This window comes from Antedon mediterranea, chromosome 6 (assembly GCF_964355755.1).
Source record: "Antedon mediterranea chromosome 6, ecAntMedi1.1, whole genome shotgun sequence".
NCBI lineage: Eukaryota > Metazoa > Echinodermata > Crinoidea > Comatulida > Antedonidae > Antedon > Antedon mediterranea.
Genome location: NC_092675.1, coordinates 4,167,950 through 4,187,652, shown reverse-complemented (window position 1 = coordinate 4,187,652; position 19,703 = coordinate 4,167,950). Strand labels below are relative to the sequence as shown.

The following is a 19,703-nucleotide window of genomic DNA, read 5'->3' as shown; positions in this document are numbered from 1 at the left end:
ACAATTCTTTATTTCTAAATATATTGGAATTTGCAAAAATTTGCAACGCGAAACAAAAATTTAATACAAAAAATGGCCTATTTAAAATAAATTTTGTTTTATAAAAACTTTTTGTATTCGCAAAAATGTTAAAAGAACTTCATCATTACGCGATCTGATATCTAAAACATGGCTGCCTCCATAAATTTTTTCTATTTCGGAAGTTGGTTCATTGTGGATCCTAGCAGTGATTTGATTGGCTACCTATAGATGAATCATTCATCCAGGCTCTTGCATATTAATTTACACACATGTATACAACATTGACAATATTGTGAGCAGCACCCTTTTGCATTTAACAAATTATTAGTTTGATGTTCTAGTATTTCTACAAATTTAATATGTTCACTAAGAAGTTCAGAATAAAGTCCAATTCGGCAATCAAAGGTTCTGATCGGTAATTTAAACGTCGCTATAACTATTGGTTGACACCAAAAGGCACTGCCTAGCTACTAGGCCTAGGCCGGCCGCACGCAGGCCGGCCTACACTAGAGGCTAGGCTATGTGTAGTGTAGGTCTAGAGTACGGTAGAGTAGTAGTAATACTAGGCCTAGTAGTAGGAGGAGGAAGCTCTTTTTCATGCAACCAAAACGGTGTATCCCCCTGGGTTGGACAGCACACACTTGGATGTAGATAAAGTGCTACTTGCAGGGCCTCCTTCAATCAAAATCAGTCGATAACGAACGATAATCATGAATTACAGGCACAACTGAACAAAAGACCTTATGATGATATCGGTTGCATTTGAAATCTGTCACGTTTTATTACCTACTATTCTTTATGCAGTGGTGTTAGCTAGCTAAAGCTGATTTTCCACTAAGCAAATTTGCACTGGCCTTTCTACTTCAAAGAGAGTGAATATCTGCAATGTTCATATATTATTGATAAAAATCAGTAAACATCTTACATGAAACAATTCATTCACACTTTTTTTTCAGGCGAAAACTAAAATCACATGTTTCACAACAATTTACTTCTCTGGCGGATGAGGATGTAGCACATTTAATACCAAATAAAGAAGAGATGTCTGTATTAAAGTTATACACACACAATGGTACAAGTGTCATTGTATATTGCCTAGGAAAAAATCCATTGTTCTTCGAACAGGATAAGCAATTATTTCCGACAGGTAAAAAACTAATAACTTTTTATATTTTAATAATTGAAAATTGGCAACAAATGGTAAACTTGTATAACTAGTTGTATTTTGATTGATTGATTGATTCTTTTATTTTTCACACAACATTCATAAAAATATAAATAAAAAATTAAGTACAATAAAGTGTGAAAAACAGGGTAACCACAAGCAAGCAAAGCTTTTAATCTGTGGCACCCTAACTTAAAATATAAATTTACAAATATATTACAAAAATGTTTTCATGTAGTAAATAAATGAACGAAAATACAACGTACTATAATATAATATATATATATATATATACTTCACAGTCTCAGAATATATACGAAAATGTAATTAATTAAGTTAATGTTAGACATATTTTACAAATGTTGTTTTCGCAAAGATATATTGTTTCTTTATAACTCTTAATGCATTTAGTTAGTAATAGTTTTTTAAATATTGATATATTTTCACTCTCTCTTATATTTCTTATAAGTTGATTCCATAGCTTAGGTCCTCTATATGCTATACTTTGCTGACCCATATTAGTTGATTTTAATTTTATACAATATTTGTCTTTATTTCGAGTGTTATATGTATGATAATTATCAAATAAACTGAATAAAGAATTACAACATTTTGGAAGTTGTCCTTTTTGGTATTTAAACATAAAATTTAAAACACTGTTTTTATACAAATCAAATATATTAAATGTGCCCGTTTTCACAAAGAGCTGAGAAGAGGGATGATGAAAGTCTACCTTACAAATAATCCTAAGAGCTCTTTTCTGAAGCAAAAGAAGGCAATCCAAATTTTCTTTGTTTCCCGCACCCCATACAATAATACCATATGTCAACACTGGTAATTTGAGCCTAGTAACCAGAATAGTTAATTCCTCTAGATACACCACTGCCTACCATTATTATAGCACTAAAGCCTAGATTAATTACAGCAGTTAAATTGAAAACATCATTTACTATTTATGTTTAATGTTTTATACAGTATTATTACTCGGTTACTTTCTTTTTATACAGTATATACTTTGTGGAAATTTCCTAATATTTTACCATATTTCACAACATGGCCACCAGTCTTAGAGAAGTTGCAGGGAGGAGCAGGTAAGTGATGTATGAATCAGGTAATTGTGCTGGTTGAAGGTGGGTGGGATGTTTCCAAATTGTCTCCATGACCTCCTGTGATATTCCCAGATTCCACTGTACTAATTTGCCTTTTGGCTACAAATACAATTGTAACTGTACAATATAGTATGATATTTGTTTTGGTTTAAAATGAAAACCAACTGAGCGATTACTCAGCAGTGACGCATCTTAATGTATATGTTGTAGATCTTATGTTACCAGGCGTTGTGAAAATTGGTGACCTTCCAACCGTCGGTAAAGGTGACGTGTGTGGTGTCAATCTTGTTGGTAACCAGGCAGCCGTCGGTGTGGGTGTTGCACATTGGTCAACTGAAGACATGTTGGCTAGTGGTATGAGAGGTAAAGGAGTGCTGACTCTTCATACATACGGCGATCAGTTATGGTAAATCAACTTTAAAATGCATATCTTTTTTTAACATGTGCTTTATTTGCAATATTTTTATATATTATATCTATTGGTTATTTAACTAATAGGGAATATGGAGACAAAACCACACCACCGCAAATACCAATGAAATGTCTAAATATGGAGGATTCACAACAGTTAGCAGACGACGCAGTAGCAGAACACACAGGAGCAGACGGCACAGGAGCAGACGGCACAGGAGCAGCCACAGATGGTTCCCAATCTGCAACAGACAACACTCAAGAAGACTCTGGGGCTACACAGGAATGTAGCAATGAAATTAATCAATTAACCCTTGAACATACCAATGAAATGGATGATGAAGAGGTAGAAGAGGAACCATTGGAAGAAAGAGTAGGTGAGCAAATTGGCAAACTTTAAAAGTTAAGGAATATCTTAAAATTAGAGCCCGTGAAAATGAACCATCGGTAAAGTAAGATTTTATATATATGCCAATTATAAGTATGTTTTATGTATTGTTATATATATATATATATATATTTGTTATTGTCTTTTTAAATTTGTTATTGAGGACCCCATTGGAAATAAGTTTCACATTGAGACTTTCATGGGCTATCCTGCATCTCTGTTTTTGTATTTTTAACATTTTTGAATTGTATATCTCTTTTTCTTAAACTGTGTATGTCTTTTTAATGAGATGCTAATAAATCAAATCAAATCAAATGGCCAAACAAAATTCTTTAAAATGTACATCTTGTATATAAGACTCAAATCTCACAGCCAGCATTTTTGGTAGATAAATCATATATGCTTTAAACACAAACAAACACTCTGGCCACGCACATGTATTGGACAACCTAAATGTAAATTTGATAACAATTTATATTAATTTGTGTGTTTTTTTTCTGCGCCCACAGCAAAAATGGATGTTTTGTTAATGGAGTGTTTTTTATTCAGTTTGAAATATGTTAAGAAGAGTGACCTGCCTTTACTAGCTAGTACATTTTATGCACAACATGTCCAGAAATGCTGGTAAGATACAGTATGTTGATTACATCTGCTGATCAGATCAACTTGATTTTATGCATTTAGCTAGTGGTCTAGCATTGACCAGATAATTATTGACATAGAAAAAGAAATTGACCTAGAACATTACCAGCTGAACTACGAAAGCATTGATAACCAGTCCATGGACTGAAGACAGACAGAGGCACTGTGGCCTGCAGCAGCTATTTTAATCAAGTTGCTTGGAATAGTTTGTACTCAATTTTTCTCCTCAATTTTGAATGAATGATTATATATGATACAATATTTATGCATTTTTGTTTGCTTTCAGTCCAAGTAATAAATCAATTGACATCAAGAAAACAAGTTTTAAGAAGCTGTCCAAGTTCTTACAGCATATGAAGGAACGAGGGTTGTTGGAGTTAAAAGAACCCTCCAAGGGTGTAATTAGTATTGTGGGTGTTGACAAGTCACATGATGAGTATGTGAATCAATTACATCTTAAAAACGTCAATGATTATCTGAACCGTATTCCTTGACTACACAAAATAGTGAGGGTATGTGGCGCAGTGTGTTGGACATTGGATTACTGATCGTGAGGTCGTGGTTCAAATCCAACTCTTGCCGCATTGCTAGTATCCTTAGGCAAGACATTTTACTTACATTTGCCTCTCCACCCTGGTGTATAAAATGGGTACCCGGTTAGATAAAGACACAACTTTGCGCTGATTACTAGCTGCATTATGGGAGTATGTGTTTGATCAAAAAAAATGTGCAGCCCATTGACAGCTTGCTTATATATGCTATATAAGAATGAACTATTATTATTATATAACCACAATATTATTATATTTACTATACTTAATCTATTTTGAATTCTTTTAGTCTACGAAAGTTTGTGGTACCAGAGGAACTTGAGCAATCAAGGGCAACAACTGTGGCTTTGGATGAAGTCGCAAAAAAGGAAGAGGCAAGGCATTCGTACCAAGCTCCTGAAGTGGTAGAGATGCTTGGAGTAACATCAGCAATGGTTCCTATATTCCAACCACAATACAAGTTAGTGAATTGTGTTCGGTTGACTAATACTGATGACTAAATGCAATTATATGGGATAAAGAAACAATATGCAGTATTCGCTTGTCTCAATTCGACAGAGGTTTTATTTCAAGTGTTACTTTTGTTTTTAAAGGAAAGGATCTTGGTTATTACGCAACATGGTTAAGGACGTTGTAACTGACTATGTAAAAGAGAACCAACTTGTAGATGCTAATGATCCCAGGTAAAAAAAAAATAATGCAATAATTTATTTTTACCAAACTTATGTGACAAAAAAATGGGATGTGCCCATATATGGACATGATGATGTCATATCACTACCATATTTTGGCACATTACTACTATATTGTGGTACATCACATTTTTTTTGTCAAACTAGTTTGATAGTGTAGACAGAGATTTAGTGTTTTTGTTCCATCCTTTCAAGTTCATTACCGATACTGGATTCACCATATTTGTATTTTTTGTTCCTCCACAGTAAAACAATCATTGATTAATATAAGAATGAATTTATTTTCTGTTGTAGTATGATTGTGTTGGATCCCCACCTTTCAGATGCTGTAGTAAACAAAGGTGAATACATCACACATTTAAAATGGGATCAGTTATTCACAAGGTAATCATTGATTCATTCAAAAGCTTATTGTCTAAAGTACATTTTATTTATTTTATTTTTTTTGTAATGTATATCTTGAAATAAATTCATCTGGATTTAAATAATTATTTGTTGTTGATCCAATTAAACATAAATAATTAAATACAACAATATCGTACTTACAACTACGTTTGGCAAATGTTCCGTTCGTTTTCTCAAGTACATCTTATTGATGCTGCTGCGTAATCGATGATTGTGTCACCGCCCCTCTCTTTTATTTTTCTGAGCACGGATGATGTCATAATAGATGTGTACGCCATCATCTATGTTCATTGTATCTGTTGGTACAGTGCCAGTTAGTAAACATCAGTTATGTTTTCATCATGCTTTACTATCTGTGTCAATTAGTATCTTTCAATTTCATTCCTTTTTTGTTTGTTTTTAGATTCTACGACAAGATGCAAGGTGGTTACCAGGTTGCGTTTCCAGGAGAGGTTGCAGGTAGTAAATCAGTCAAAAAAGGAAAAATTCAACCAATTAATATATCAGTAGTACAGAAAGCTGGAAACAAAAAGGTTGATATTAATTCAATAGACAATATTCTAACTTCTAAAGCGTGGTTCCAACTAGTGACACAACGTAATGCAACCTACTTGTGATTATGCAATACAGCTTGTTGCGTCGATCTGTTGCTGCGTCGCGTTCTAGTGGGAACCACGCTATAGGTAAAAGATACATGAAACTTTATTTGTCTTCGTAAAAAACAAAGAAATGTCGGTTGTCAGCAAATCCGATTAAAAAGATACATATATATAAACAGACTAAAAAATGACAAAAAGTGTATAAACAGTAACATTTATAAATCTTTAAAAAGTTAAAATCGTATTGTTACAAATTACATTAATGTTCACAGCCTTATTACCAAGTTGCATGTGAGTGTGTTGGGTAAACTCATATGCATAACAAGTTTTGTAAGAATCATTTTATTTGTTGAATGATAACAATGATTTGATGAATATGAAATTAGTCCAGTTCCTATTGGCCATATTTACCTATCACACTTAAGTGAAATTATTTCCCTGAAACCAATAAATATTTAAGAATTTACCTGAAATAGTATTCATTTAGAACCATTTTAATTTGTAAGTTGACAAATTTTCCTTAATACGTCTGATTAGTGAATACAGCCAATAGTAGCTGGTTATCTACTTCAATATACAAGCATTAAGTTTTTGCTCAAGGGTACCTTACCTGTTGAGGAATTAGTTTAATTAAGTCTTAAGCTATGTCTACACTATCAAACTTTATGTGATGTGATGTACCCATATATGGACGTGATGATGTCATATCACTACCTTATTTGGGCATATCAGTACCATATTCATGCACATCACACTTTTTTGTCAAATTAGTTTGATAGTCTAGACAGAGCCTAAATTTTATTTATTATACACTTGACAGGTAACGCTGGTAACCAATCTTGAAGTTTTTAAAATTGATCCTAAACAATTTGCTCATGATGTGCAAGTAGGCGTGGCCACGAGTACTTCAGTGTCATCACTACCTGGCAAGAATGCAGGAGTGCAAGTACTTGTACAAGGCAATCAGATTGAATATATAGCAACAGTGTTAATTGGTTAGTACATTAATCTATTATTTCTTTTAAAGATGTATTATCCCCCTGAAAACATTATTTTTTTTTGTAATATTCCATTTTAATGGCACATAAAAATGTATTTACCTGAAAAAATTGGAATTGGAATTTAAAGAAAAAATGATCAAATTGGCTGCCAGCCAATGGATTTTTGGTTGAATTTAACCATTGATGTTATTTTATAAGTGAAAACATATTTTTCTGGATTTTTTTTACGGAAGTGATTAACTTTATTAAAACTACAAGATAACCTATTCAAAGTCTGATTTAATTAATCTTCATTTTTCATGTTTTTGGGGGACAATACATCTTTAATATAGCAACTAGCAACCATACAGTTCACACTGGTCAGGAAAAGATGCTCGTATAATTATACAACCAAAAAACAAAATTGACTTCCATGCTGTAGATGGACAACATGGTAACTTTGTTGGATGGTGTGGTGGTACCTACCATGTTCATTTCTCTCAGTTTTTGTTACCATTAGTCCTTGGTTCAACTCCTATTTTGAGTTCCCTTTCCATTGTTGATGACATCTTGAAACAAATCATAAGCATAATATACAGTCTAGGATAATTAATACAAAATCATACATCTTTATACAAATCCTTAGTTTTATGGAATAAAAATTGATTTTGATTGATTGCAATCGAGGATGTTTCTCATTCTTTAAAACGGGTGTACAGTAGTACCGAAGACACAAGCCATCCTATAATTGCCATAATGCTGTTAATCTCTGTCTACACTATCAAAGTAGTTTGACAAAAAAGTGTGATGTGCCCTATTAAATATGGTAGTGATATGATATCATCATTTTCATATATGGGCACATCACATTAGTCACATAAAGTTTGATTGTGTAGATAGGGCATTATGCATCTATAACAGTAATACTGTCTTGCTTTAGTATTAATATTAGTTTCTGGTGTAGGACCATGCATGGATCTTGTAATTGTTTTCTTTTGATTTGTTTCAATGTGATTATTTAGGAAATGTAAACAACTGCTTATTTACAAATATTTTTTATTCTATTTACAGATAAATATGGTTTAGCAAGAAAATATATAAGTGGTGTAGAAAAGGGAAAAGGAAAGAAGAGGTGATGACAGGCCCAAGTGGTTATATAACAGATAACTGTTTTAAATATAGAAAATCTAAATATAGAAAATCCATATCTAAATATAGAAAATCTAAATCTAAATATAGAAAATCCATATCTAAATATAAAAAATCTAAATATAGAAAATTCATATCTAAATATAGAAAATCCATATCTAAATATAGAAAATCCATATCTAAATATAGAAAATCTAAATCTAAATATAGAAAATCCATGTCTGAATATAGAAAATCTAAATATAGAAAATCCATGTCTGAATATAGAAAATCTAATTATAGAAAATCCATGTCTGAATATAGAAAATCTAAATATAGAAAATCCAATAGCAAAAATATATATTAGTAACATGTAGGTGCTGTATGTAGACTATGTATAATATGCTGTGCTGGGTTGAAGCATTCACAAATTCCTATTGTAACTTAATTATGAATTTGTCTCTAAATATAGATATACTGTAATACAAAATAATGCTATCCTAATTTGTTAGATATACTGTTAATAATTATCAGTTAATTAAGTATATTTTCTTATAATTAGATTGATGAAACTGGCACTGTAATCCTGCTATACATGTTGGTAAGATGAGATCTATGTAATAATAATCTTGATAATAACTTCAGGTCTATTCTGTTGATTATCTCAAGTTGACATTGAGACTAGTTTTTGAAACCATTTTATTGATGAACTATGCTTGATTTTTCTTCATTTTTATTTAATTTACAAATAAAATTAAAGTAATAAAATAAATTTATGCTGACTGTATTGCAATTTTAGGAAAAGTCTCTAAAAATAGTTTTTACAATAGCAGCCTATGTCAGTAAAAATAACATTGGATTGTAATACTTTCCCCCAGCAAATCCCAGGCGCTTATCTAAGCGGGTGCAATAATGTAAAGCTCCGTCTACAGTATCAAACCTTATGTGACAAAAAAATGTGATGTGCCCATATATGGACATGTCTTATCACTACCATATTTAGGAACATCACACTTTTTTTGTCAAACTAGTTTGATAGTGTAGACAGAGCTTACAAACCTAGGCTAATATCACATGTTCATCAACTCTGTCTTCTGATAGGCCAAGTGCTTGGGTTGATAAGTGAAAGAAGCAGGTTAAAAACTGCTTGAGGTTTTATTCAATAAATATGTTGTTGTAACCTAGATAGCACTCATTATTGCCTTCAACACTATTTATGTATATTATCACCAATATAGCACTGATGACGTAAAAGACAAGACTTTTTTTTTGAGAAATGAATAAATTGGAAGTTCTAGCCATCAGTGGTTGTTATAAAAATGCAGATTTAAATTCACAGGTACAGCTCACGGGGCTGAGCGGAATGAAACTACACAATTTTATGCATCATTACGCAATCGTCACCTTCTACCATCTTGTTTTTTAAGCTATAAACAACTTCAATAATTTTCAATATTTACAAGGTCAATTGGGACAAAAAGTTTCGCGTAGAGGTTAGCGCAGTGATGTAAATTTTAATTTGTTTCCCCGATTGACCTTATAAATATGGCGCCTTCTTGAGTTATCGAAGTCGCTTATTTTATGTGATTGTGATGCTGACATTTTCTCTGGTTGTAGTTACCAAAATATACAGGATACGATGACACAAGGAAATAGACCACAGAAAATCCATAATTTCCAGACTGACATACTTTGTGGGTATGCCAGAAGGCATTTCATACGTACAAAATGTATGGAATGGATATCTCTTGATATAATCCTACCCACTTTACAATGCTTTCACACACGTTTGTTGCGGTGATATGTAAACAACATGTAAAAAAATCATAGAAAGAGATGCACATTCTCTATATGCAAACACTGCTGTGTTAGGCTCTGTCTACACTATCAAACTTTATGTAACAAAATAACATGATGTGCCCATGTATGGAAGCGATGACATCATATCACCACCATATTTGGGTACATCACACTTTTTGTCTGATAGTGTAAACAGAGCTTACATTAATGTCCATTTTTTTCTGAAATTTGATATCGATGTAAAATGGAAATGCTTTCACACATACCAATTTGTTTTATCAATTTGTTACAATATGTTAAATTTTGATGTCAATATGTGTCACAAATCTATGCACATTTTCTACAAACTTGACAATGACAACTTCAAAACCGAAACAGAAATATTTACAGCATTACACTTTTAATACATATGTAAGCTTTAGTACAAAATTCTACAGTGGCACTACTATATGCAATATATATCATATCAAGAAAAAATTGTTAAAAAATTATGGAGAAAAAAAAAATACAACAATGTAAAAATAAACATTAAAATAATGTATTTAGGTACGTACTCAAGCACCAAAATGTCCTTAACAAAACTCTTTTTCAAAGTAAACAAAATACACAAATTCTTTAAAAATTGTACATCATTTAAAAGATGTTTTTAAAAAATATTTCAAACAGTAAAAGCCATTTTTAAAAAATAAACTTTCATGTAACATAATTGGCAATAACAAATTAACATTTGTGTTCTGTATACACTGTAAATATCCGTAACATAGTGAAAACAAATATTGAAATAAGGTTTTCTGATGGATTTTTAAAACTAGCTGACCAATGGGTTTTATATGGAAATTATAATTTGTTCTAAACTTTCCTTTGTCACTCATGTACTCCTAATACTTTGATTTCAAGATACTCCTAATAACAGTGCTATTTTATAAAGGTACTCTACCTACCAAAAAAGATTAGTAGTAGTATATTCAAATTACTATTCATAAAACATTAACAATAACATTTGTTTAATAACATAAAAATCACTTTTTTAATCAATGAAAACTATATAAAAAAAATAGGATAAGATCCAGTATTGCTTTCCAAGTCAGCACCATGCCAAATTGAATGTTACCTCCATCAAATGAAAATACCACAGTTCTTCTCCTACTAAACCTCTCATCAACACTGTATGTCCATTATTTATCATTATCTATATACATGTACAGTTCCTAACAAACTTCCATCATTTTCATTCCCTATTTGTTTTCAGACATTTACTATTCAGTTCTATCTGGAAAAATACTTTTTGAACATTCTAAAAATTAATAAACATTTTCTGTAATACTCAAACAAACAGTTTACACATGCCACTAATGGAAGGATTTGCTATATTTGGTACATTTTAACAGCAAATTTACATTTTACACCCAAATTTAAAGCACCATCAAGTATAAGCTCAATGCAACTGTATTGTCCTCTATGGTGTAAAAAAAATAACTCTTTTTTTTTTTGTCCTGTTTTACGTAGCTGGCCAAGGAAGTTATATATAACGTTTTAATTATTTCTGTTTTTTTATTTGTTGTTTTTTTAACCCTAGAATTGTCAATTAACCCTTTGTTTTAGCATTAATATATACAGATTTACATTGTCCACAAGAGAAGTCAATACAATTGTGGATACAACAGTTTACATCTATGTATAATGGAAGGTGTAGCTATCAAATTTCCTTCTCACCTCAGAGTTAAGGCTTAAAAATATACATTAATACAGGATTTTATCACAATGATGATAATGATGATTATGATGATAAAAATAAGCTACAGCTAAAATTTGATATGTTACCTTTTGAAGAATACCATTTTGATTATGATTTATATAAACTTAAATAAACTATTGAACATCATCTTTCAACATTGAATACCTTACAATTTGGTCACAAGGAATGGTATAAATTAACCCCATGTACACAGACACAGTATACATATTCTGGCCTACATGCAGTAAGTAGGTAGGTGTGTGAACATTGAAATTTATTCTGCATCAGTGAACGTTAACATTAGTATATTCATATGTATGTATTATGCCAATTTGCTTTTATAAAATAATTATTAACAATTTGTAGTTTATTAGTTTGCCACTGTGCTGACTATAAATAGCTGTATCAGACTAAACGTACTCCGTAGAAAATGATTTTACAAATTCCATTATGAATTATACATATTGGATGATAATTGAATTCTTTCATTTATTAGATTTTTAGATTGCTAATATCAATTATTATACTTTGGCATTAGCAAATTCCTAATATTATAGGAATTTAGAGTATGATTCAACAACTTGGTATTTCCAATGATCCTTCACTTCATATCCAATTAAAGATTCTTAATATTCTACAATAGTATACAATTATTCCGCATTGCTTCCATACCCTGACATCTATGGTGAATTGTATCTATGTTACAGACCCAAAACATTCAGTTCACTGTGGACAATTTAATAATTTTTTTTAAATTTTCACTATAAGGCCTATAATTGATTAGGTACAGTGGTGGATATTTCGGCCTTCCTGGGCGCCACCAACTAGTTCGACGACGACAGTGCCAACTTTGCTGGCAAGTTCAACGTTGCGAATACAGCCTTGAAATCCAGCATAATAACGGTTTAACGTCAAAGCTTCGATGTCATTCATTCCACCTGAAAAGAAAAGATTAAACTCTTATTACTGTATAATAACAAATGTCTTTCTTAATTGTTCAACAGGGTTTAAATTGTATCCTTATAGCAACCATTTACACGAGAAACTAAGAACGAGGTAAGTTGGTGATCTAACCACCCAATAATTGGTCCATGAAGCGAACTTACCCGGGGAAATAACTAAGTCTGAACTGGCCTTAAGTGTGTTGGGTAGTACCAGTCTGTGACCATGAGAAAAAAGCACATACTGAGAGTGCTTCACTCCTAATCCCCACATATAACATTATTACTGATCACCAAACGTTTATCAACTCACCTATAAACATTCCGTTATTTGTGTTAAGATAGGATAATGAGCCCTTGGTGACAGCGCTTACAATTTCTTTCTTGTCCACTGTCATCTTGGCCTCTCTACCTATACGACTAATGCTTACTGTATGCCATTCTCCATCATTTATAGATGTATTTGCAGTCACAGATGTCTCACCACTTCCAAGGTTATAGCTTCAAAATAAATATGTATTTATAATTTTAAATAGAGCAAATTCAATATTGTTATTAGAATATATTGTGCAAGTTTAAAATCTTAACTGAAAGGTTGTGGTGTACAGTATACGAATTCAGGCGTCACAAAACTCTACAAAAATGATAAATATGAACACAGCCTCTGAAATCTGGTTCAGCACACAGAAACTTAAAGCTTTGTCCACACTATCAAACTAGTTTGACAAAAAAAGTGTGATCTGCACAACTATGATAATGATATGCCTAAATATAGTAGTGATATGACATAATTATGTCCATATATGGGCACATCACATTTTTTTGTCTCATAAAGTTTGATAATGTAGACAGGTGCTCTGTCTACATTATCAAAAATAAAATTTGATAGTGTAGACAGAGCTTAAAAGTAGGAGAAAACAATAACTTTCTTACCTTAGCCTGAGGATACCATTTTGTAGACCTAAACTCATGAAATCACTAGATGAGGTCATGGCATCCTGACCTGTCCATAACATTAGACCTTCATTGCTAACTGTTTTGAAATCCACTCTTATGTCTGTGGTCAAACCAGTCAATCTAAAGGAAGAACAAAGAAAATATCATTAAGACATAGTTTTTATTATCTATTAAGGCTAATAGCTTTTGATACGGAAATACTGAAGAGGATTTTATCAATATTGTCTCATCAGATTTCATATTGCTTTCATTTTCCATAGAAATTTGACAATAAAAACCCCACATAAATATAAATCCTAGATTGTGTATGGTAGGCAATGTTATGTTATCACCAAAACTAATGAAGGGGATTTCCCAATTATGATACATTTTGTAACAAAGTTTTCAAGTTTTAAGTGGAGTATTGGCATTTCTCACTCCTGAGGACGATTCAATTCAATTCAATTTAATTTATTTTCCACATACTACACAACTACTACAACCTAGTACATGGAGGATGCATATATTAAGATCTGTGCGAAGCATAGATCTTTAAGATCAAAGCATATTGAGAAACTCAACAGTTCTTCTCAGACCTAATATGCGTGGTGTACTACAAACTTTATATTAACAGTATTGGTATTGTTATCTGTGTTTTTTTTATTTTTACATATAAAATGAAACATTTAAAAAAATAATATATTTACCTTTTTAAAATGTTTGTGTCTGTAAATTTCAAGTAACTCATTCCACTAAACATTGGTACTTCTATCTTGATGTCATGTTCTAAGAAAATTAAAAATATAATATTAAAAAATCAGCTAATAAACCAAGCTACAACTCCAGTAGTAAATCAATAACAACCAATATGTAACTTATTTATGCGAGGAAAAAAACTTACCATTTTCGCAGTTTTCACCATAATAGCTTAAGTGACAGTGACACTTATGTTGATCATAATCTGCTTGGCAAACAGCATCATTTTGACAGGGTTGGTTTGTACAATGATGATTAGCATTGACGATTCCAATACCATACAAGGCGTCATTTACTAAATCAACTGGGAAGCCATCAATTTTCAACTAAATGTAAAATAGAGGGATGAATATAAATGAAAATTGTGATAATTGTAATTACTAATAATTATACTACTATCGAATGTTATAAAAGCTATTCACACTTATTCTATATTCGGTCCAGTTGCTGAAAATCTCCATTTTCAGACACTGCATTCACACATGTTTTTTTACAGAATCTGAAATGGGTACGTTTCTTAATCACTGCTCATCATCATTTTCAGGATTATCTAGCAACTGGAATCAGTGAACATAACTTATTAAAGGTTCATTTTTATTCCTAATCACTACTCTCATTTCCAGGATTATCCAGCAACTGGAATCCAGGTTCAGTATGAAGGTAACTTAAGGTATTATACGTATCTTGAGTTCATTTACTACCGTACAATCCAAAATGTGATGCTTAAATTGTTGAAAGACTGTAGTGAAATGATATTTTTCCTTCAGGTACTGAATATAATTAGACATACCCTTTGAATATCTCCAACCATTCCAACACTTAGCTCTGCTTTACTAGCTACATTATCGTAATTAGGAACTCCACCGATGAATAGATCAGTTTTAAATGTGGTTTGCGAGAAGCCACCTGGAGACATTCCTTTCACCTCACCTACATCGTTAACCATCAAGACAGCATCCCGCCCTGTACGTGAAATAGCGACAGAATTCCACTTGTTGAGGTCTAGTTTCTCAGATGACCTGCATAATAAAAACATGCAACCATTAATTAAATACTTAAAATACAAAAACCAGATATTCAGAATTGGAGAATGTCTGAAACATTTTTAAAAATCTATAATAATATTTTTTAAGTAGTTTATATCCTCTGCTTTTACGGATTTTTTCGAGAGCATTTCCAACAATAATATAATAATAAATATGGACAATGTGCTCCACTGTGGATCTGGATCTGGATGAATACTGATGAAGGATCACATGGGTATATGGAAAAAATTATTCAGGATAGACAGCTCCAATCTGTTTTCATCTTTACATTATCATATTTTAATGTTAATATCTAAACACTAAAATGAATATAAACAAATTTAATTTCTCATCATGTTTCAATCAATAATTACATGTCATTTGGGACTCCTATAGAAATTAACATGCAAAGTAATCCATTTTACGATTGTCCACTCAACAAAAGTGCACATACATATTGCGCGACTGTGAACAGCACCTGCAGGAATGTGATGAATGTCCATGTTTGACGTTAACACATAAAACAATCACTTTGCTATGCGTGTATAAAATGACATTAAGGCGTTTATGTTTCCTGTAGTTCTGAAAGCACTAATGCCACGAATGTTGATTATCACGTGTTTGACCAAAATATAAGATACTGTATGACCATCCATTATCTTTTGTTTAGAGTTTTGTAAAGCTCAGTTGTTTATTAATATTTAGAGATTGTTTTCGTAGATTCGTCACCAGCAGAGTAGTTTAAAAACCTAATTGCAGATGTTTATAAATTACTGTATACAAATATTTTACCAAATAAATGAACCCTGGAACGGAACTCAACAGTACCATAGAAGTACCTAGCTTAGACTAGATTTTGGACCTGAGGTTATCGTCTGTCATGACGGGATTGGGCCATATATATATATTTCAAAGTCAACTTTAAAGGTGTAAAATAAGGAAACATTTATAAGTATTTTGACATTATTTTTAAACATCTAATTAGCTTTTAAGAATGTATACTTCTAATATGGTGGGATATATATTTTGGTCTACATTTCATTAACCCTTTCATCATCTTTTACTGCACAGAATCTCATTTGAGTATAGTCGCACATGGGTTGGTCACATTTATGCAGGTGGGCTTCTTAATTTTCTATAAATGTTGTGTTCCACATGTTTCATATTCATTCATATACCCTTTGAAGTATATTCATAACAAACAACTGGATGTTTTTTTGCTTTTGCCACAGGTCATCATACTTTATATTTAAACAATTATGGCAAACACTCGGGGTATAAAAGTCACAAAGTAAAACATTCTAGATTTATAGTGGAAACCTAATGGTATACATGAACTAGAACTTTGTTCTCAAAAAACATATATTTTAGTACGATAACCTTACAGTACAATTTACTTACCTGACAATTGCTGGACCGGAACCACAGTCAAACCTAAACTCCACATAACCATTGACAAGGTTTAGCGAAACAAAGTCGCCGTTGCCGTCTGAACTCTGAGCGCAGTAAGCGAGGACACCGTTCGGCTTGTGCGGTTTGACGATCATGGACAATTCAAAGAACGTCAGATGTTTCTTATTAAGACCTTCGAACGCCAGGTATGAATAGCCACCAAACGAGGGCACTATTAAATCGAGTTCTGTGGATAACGTAAGATAATGTTCAATTTGTATTCATAAAACTATAATAAAACAATATGAGTAAAGCTCTGTCTACACTATCAAACTAGTTTGACAAAAAAGTGTGATTTGCCCAAATTATATGGTGGTGATATGCCAAAATATAGTAGTGATATGACATCATCATGTCCATATATGGGCACATCACATTTTTTTGTCAAATAAAGTTTGATAGTGTTTTAGAAACATAGTTTAGTACTGAATTTTTTACTGCAGTAAATTAGCTTTCTGCAGTATTTTGTTACGCTAAGCTGTAAACCGTGTTATCTATACATACTATAATTATGGATCTATATATTATAATCATTGATTAACATCATCATTATCATCATCAATTTATACATTAATACATTAGCAATCAATATTATTAAATCCAAAGGCAAATTACTGAAAAAATTTCAATGCTGAAAATATCAGTGGCTGAATCTCAACGGAGATAAAAAATAAAATAAGCAAAAAGCTCAATCAAAACCATATTGTAAAAGAGCCAGAAAAATCTTTCGGGCAACTCTAGCCCTTCATCAGTTCAACATCATCAATATTAATATACATCAATTATCAATCATTCACAAAAACCTTGGAACAGTTATTGAATCAACTTGTATACATACCAAGCTCGCATGAAACACCACCAAATCCAAGTTGACAGAGACACTGATAGTTCATCGTTGACGTCACTACGCAGGATCCACCATTCACGCAAGCGTCGGCCATACACAATCCACTACTGCATTCGCCTGTTTCAATTGAGTTAATAAATTAAAAGGGAAATTAACGAGGACACCGCTGCAATTAAGGCTTTGTTGATTATCCTCAATGAACAATCTAATTTTGTATTTTCTTAAATTAAACGAGCAATTTCTGGAATTGTCGTCTTAGGAAAATAACAAGTGTTGTTATGGTAATAAGATTTTTCCTTTAAATTCTGTCAGTAAATACCATTTCTTTTGCAAAAATCTGCAAAATGTACAGTTAAATGTATATGTATTGTTTATTTAACAGTATTCAAAATTAAACACAAATATTTAATAATATTATATTAGTGACAATTAAAAATTAACATGATCATTTCCATAGCATTCTCACTAAAGCCAAAGCAGTTAGAAACATGAACTCAACTTGAGAAGAAGCATAATATGATCTATGAACAAACAAACCAATATTCAACATTTACCCATCAAAAATTATATATTTAAATCATTTACAATTATAATGTTTTATAGTGAAATACTTAAGTATATCATATCATATAAATATAGAAAATCAGATAGTATAATACTCCACTGCTTACTAATATTAAAAAAAATTAAATTGGAAATATTTGGGACAATTATTCATTGGTTATTTTATTTTAATACATTAAACAAATTTATGTTCTTTTTGGCAAGTATAAAGTACTTTTATTAATAGGACAATATTATCTAAAATGACAAGTTTAAAAACATCATGAATGCACAACACTGTAATAAAGTAAATAAAAACATTTTTAAATCTTAAATATATATATATTTTTTTTAATTTATTTTAATGTACTCAATGTTTTCTTTTCGCAGGTTAGTGGTTTATTAGAGAGAATTCCCTTTTGTCAGCACATTATTCTCTCTGGACACACCATTAACCTGGTTATTATTATCATTATTGTACCATTGTACAGTATATGTACCTCTTTTTTTTCTCTGGACACAACATTAAACCTGGTTATTATTATCATTATTGTACCATTGTCTATGTACCTCTTTATTCTCTCTGGACACATCATTAACCTGGTTATTATTATCATTATTGTACCATTGTACAGTATATGTACCTCTTTTTTTCTCTGGACACATCATTAACCTGGTTATTATTATCATTATTGTACCATTGTACAGTATATGTACCTCTTTTTTTTCTCTGGACACATCATTAACCTGGTTATTATTATCATTATTGTTCCATTGTCTATGTACCTCTTTTTTTTCTCTGGACACAACATTAACCTGGTTATTATTATCATTATTGTACCATTGTCTATGTACCTCTTTTTTTTCTCTGGACACAACATTAACCTGGTTATTATTATCATTATTGTACCATTGTCTATGTACCTCTTTATTCTCTCTGGACACATCATTAACCTGGTTATTATTATCATTATTGTTCCATTGTCTATGTACCTCTTTTTTTTCTCTCTATGAATATTTATGTATATATATTGCTAATGTGTCGAATTTCTAATAAAAAAAATAAATAAAACATACCAACATCTATTCCATTAATTGCATCACCCAATGGGGTTTGTCTCATATCAAAGATATAGTCATTGATCTTCAATTCCTCGATACAGCCGGTAAGACCTTTGCCCTCATTTTTATGATACGCATCAACGGTGTGACCTCCGATGTAGATCTTCTGGTTCAATGACATTTTTCGGTAAGTGTCCTGAAGAAAAATAATAGGGCAATATTCTAGATAAAAAAAAGATTTTTAACAATAACATTCACATCTTTTAAATTGGAGGTTATAATCTTATTAAGTCACTCCATAACTTGGTAGAGCAGTATAACAGTTCTCCCTTGGCTTGACAAGTTTTATTGGTTTGGTACAATAAGTTTTTATTTGAGACAGGCTATGTACAGTACATAATAGAATAGTAGATTATACCAAATAAAAATGTTGATAGGACTTAAACTCAATAGAATTGCTTATTATGTTACAATATCTCTCACTTCATCATCAATTATACTTCATCCTCCTTCGG

General features: G+C 31.5%; 2 protein-coding genes across 3 annotated transcripts in view; one reads left to right on the top strand and one right to left on the bottom strand.

Moving 5' to 3' along the window:
• The first annotated feature begins 218 nt into the window (after nucleotides 1–218).
• LOC140052687 (eukaryotic translation initiation factor 2D-like) lies at nucleotides 219–8,956 on the top strand. 2 transcript variants are annotated; one of them, XM_072098370.1, is made up of 13 exons: nucleotides 219–436; nucleotides 978–1,168; nucleotides 2,194–2,277; nucleotides 2,506–2,701; nucleotides 2,794–3,083; nucleotides 3,604–3,718; nucleotides 4,023–4,172; nucleotides 4,577–4,747; nucleotides 4,881–4,970; nucleotides 5,274–5,363; nucleotides 5,788–5,917; nucleotides 6,804–6,978; nucleotides 8,035–8,956. In XM_072098370.1, the coding sequence occupies exons 1-13, from the start codon at nucleotides 381–383 to the stop codon at nucleotides 8,097–8,099; spliced, it is 1,803 nt and encodes a 600-aa protein (XP_071954471.1). In that variant the 5' UTR covers nucleotides 219–380; the 3' UTR covers nucleotides 8,100–8,956. The 2 variants fall into 2 exon arrangements, with proteins under 2 accessions (XP_071954471.1, XP_071954472.1); XM_072098371.1 differs by lacking the exon at nucleotides 219–436 and adding an exon at nucleotides 506–566.
• A 481-nt stretch (nucleotides 8,957–9,437) lies between these two features.
• LOC140052686 (pikachurin-like) overlaps nucleotides 9,438–19,703 on the bottom strand; it is a 52,725-nt gene continuing 42,459 nt past the window's right edge. The window contains exons 5-13 of the mRNA XM_072098369.1: nucleotides 19,204–19,384; nucleotides 17,575–17,700; nucleotides 16,686–16,923; nucleotides 15,050–15,278; nucleotides 14,405–14,585; nucleotides 14,211–14,289; nucleotides 13,501–13,644; nucleotides 12,881–13,068; nucleotides 9,438–12,564 (exon numbers count right to left, since the gene is read on the bottom strand). Of these exons, the coding sequence (XP_071954470.1) occupies nucleotides 12,407–12,564; nucleotides 12,881–13,068; nucleotides 13,501–13,644; nucleotides 14,211–14,289; nucleotides 14,405–14,585; nucleotides 15,050–15,278; nucleotides 16,686–16,923; nucleotides 17,575–17,700; nucleotides 19,204–19,384 (1,524 nt within the window). The 3' untranslated portion in view covers nucleotides 9,438–12,406. The remainder of the gene's footprint in view (nucleotides 12,565–12,880; nucleotides 13,069–13,500; nucleotides 13,645–14,210; nucleotides 14,290–14,404; nucleotides 14,586–15,049; nucleotides 15,279–16,685; nucleotides 16,924–17,574; nucleotides 17,701–19,203; nucleotides 19,385–19,703) is intronic.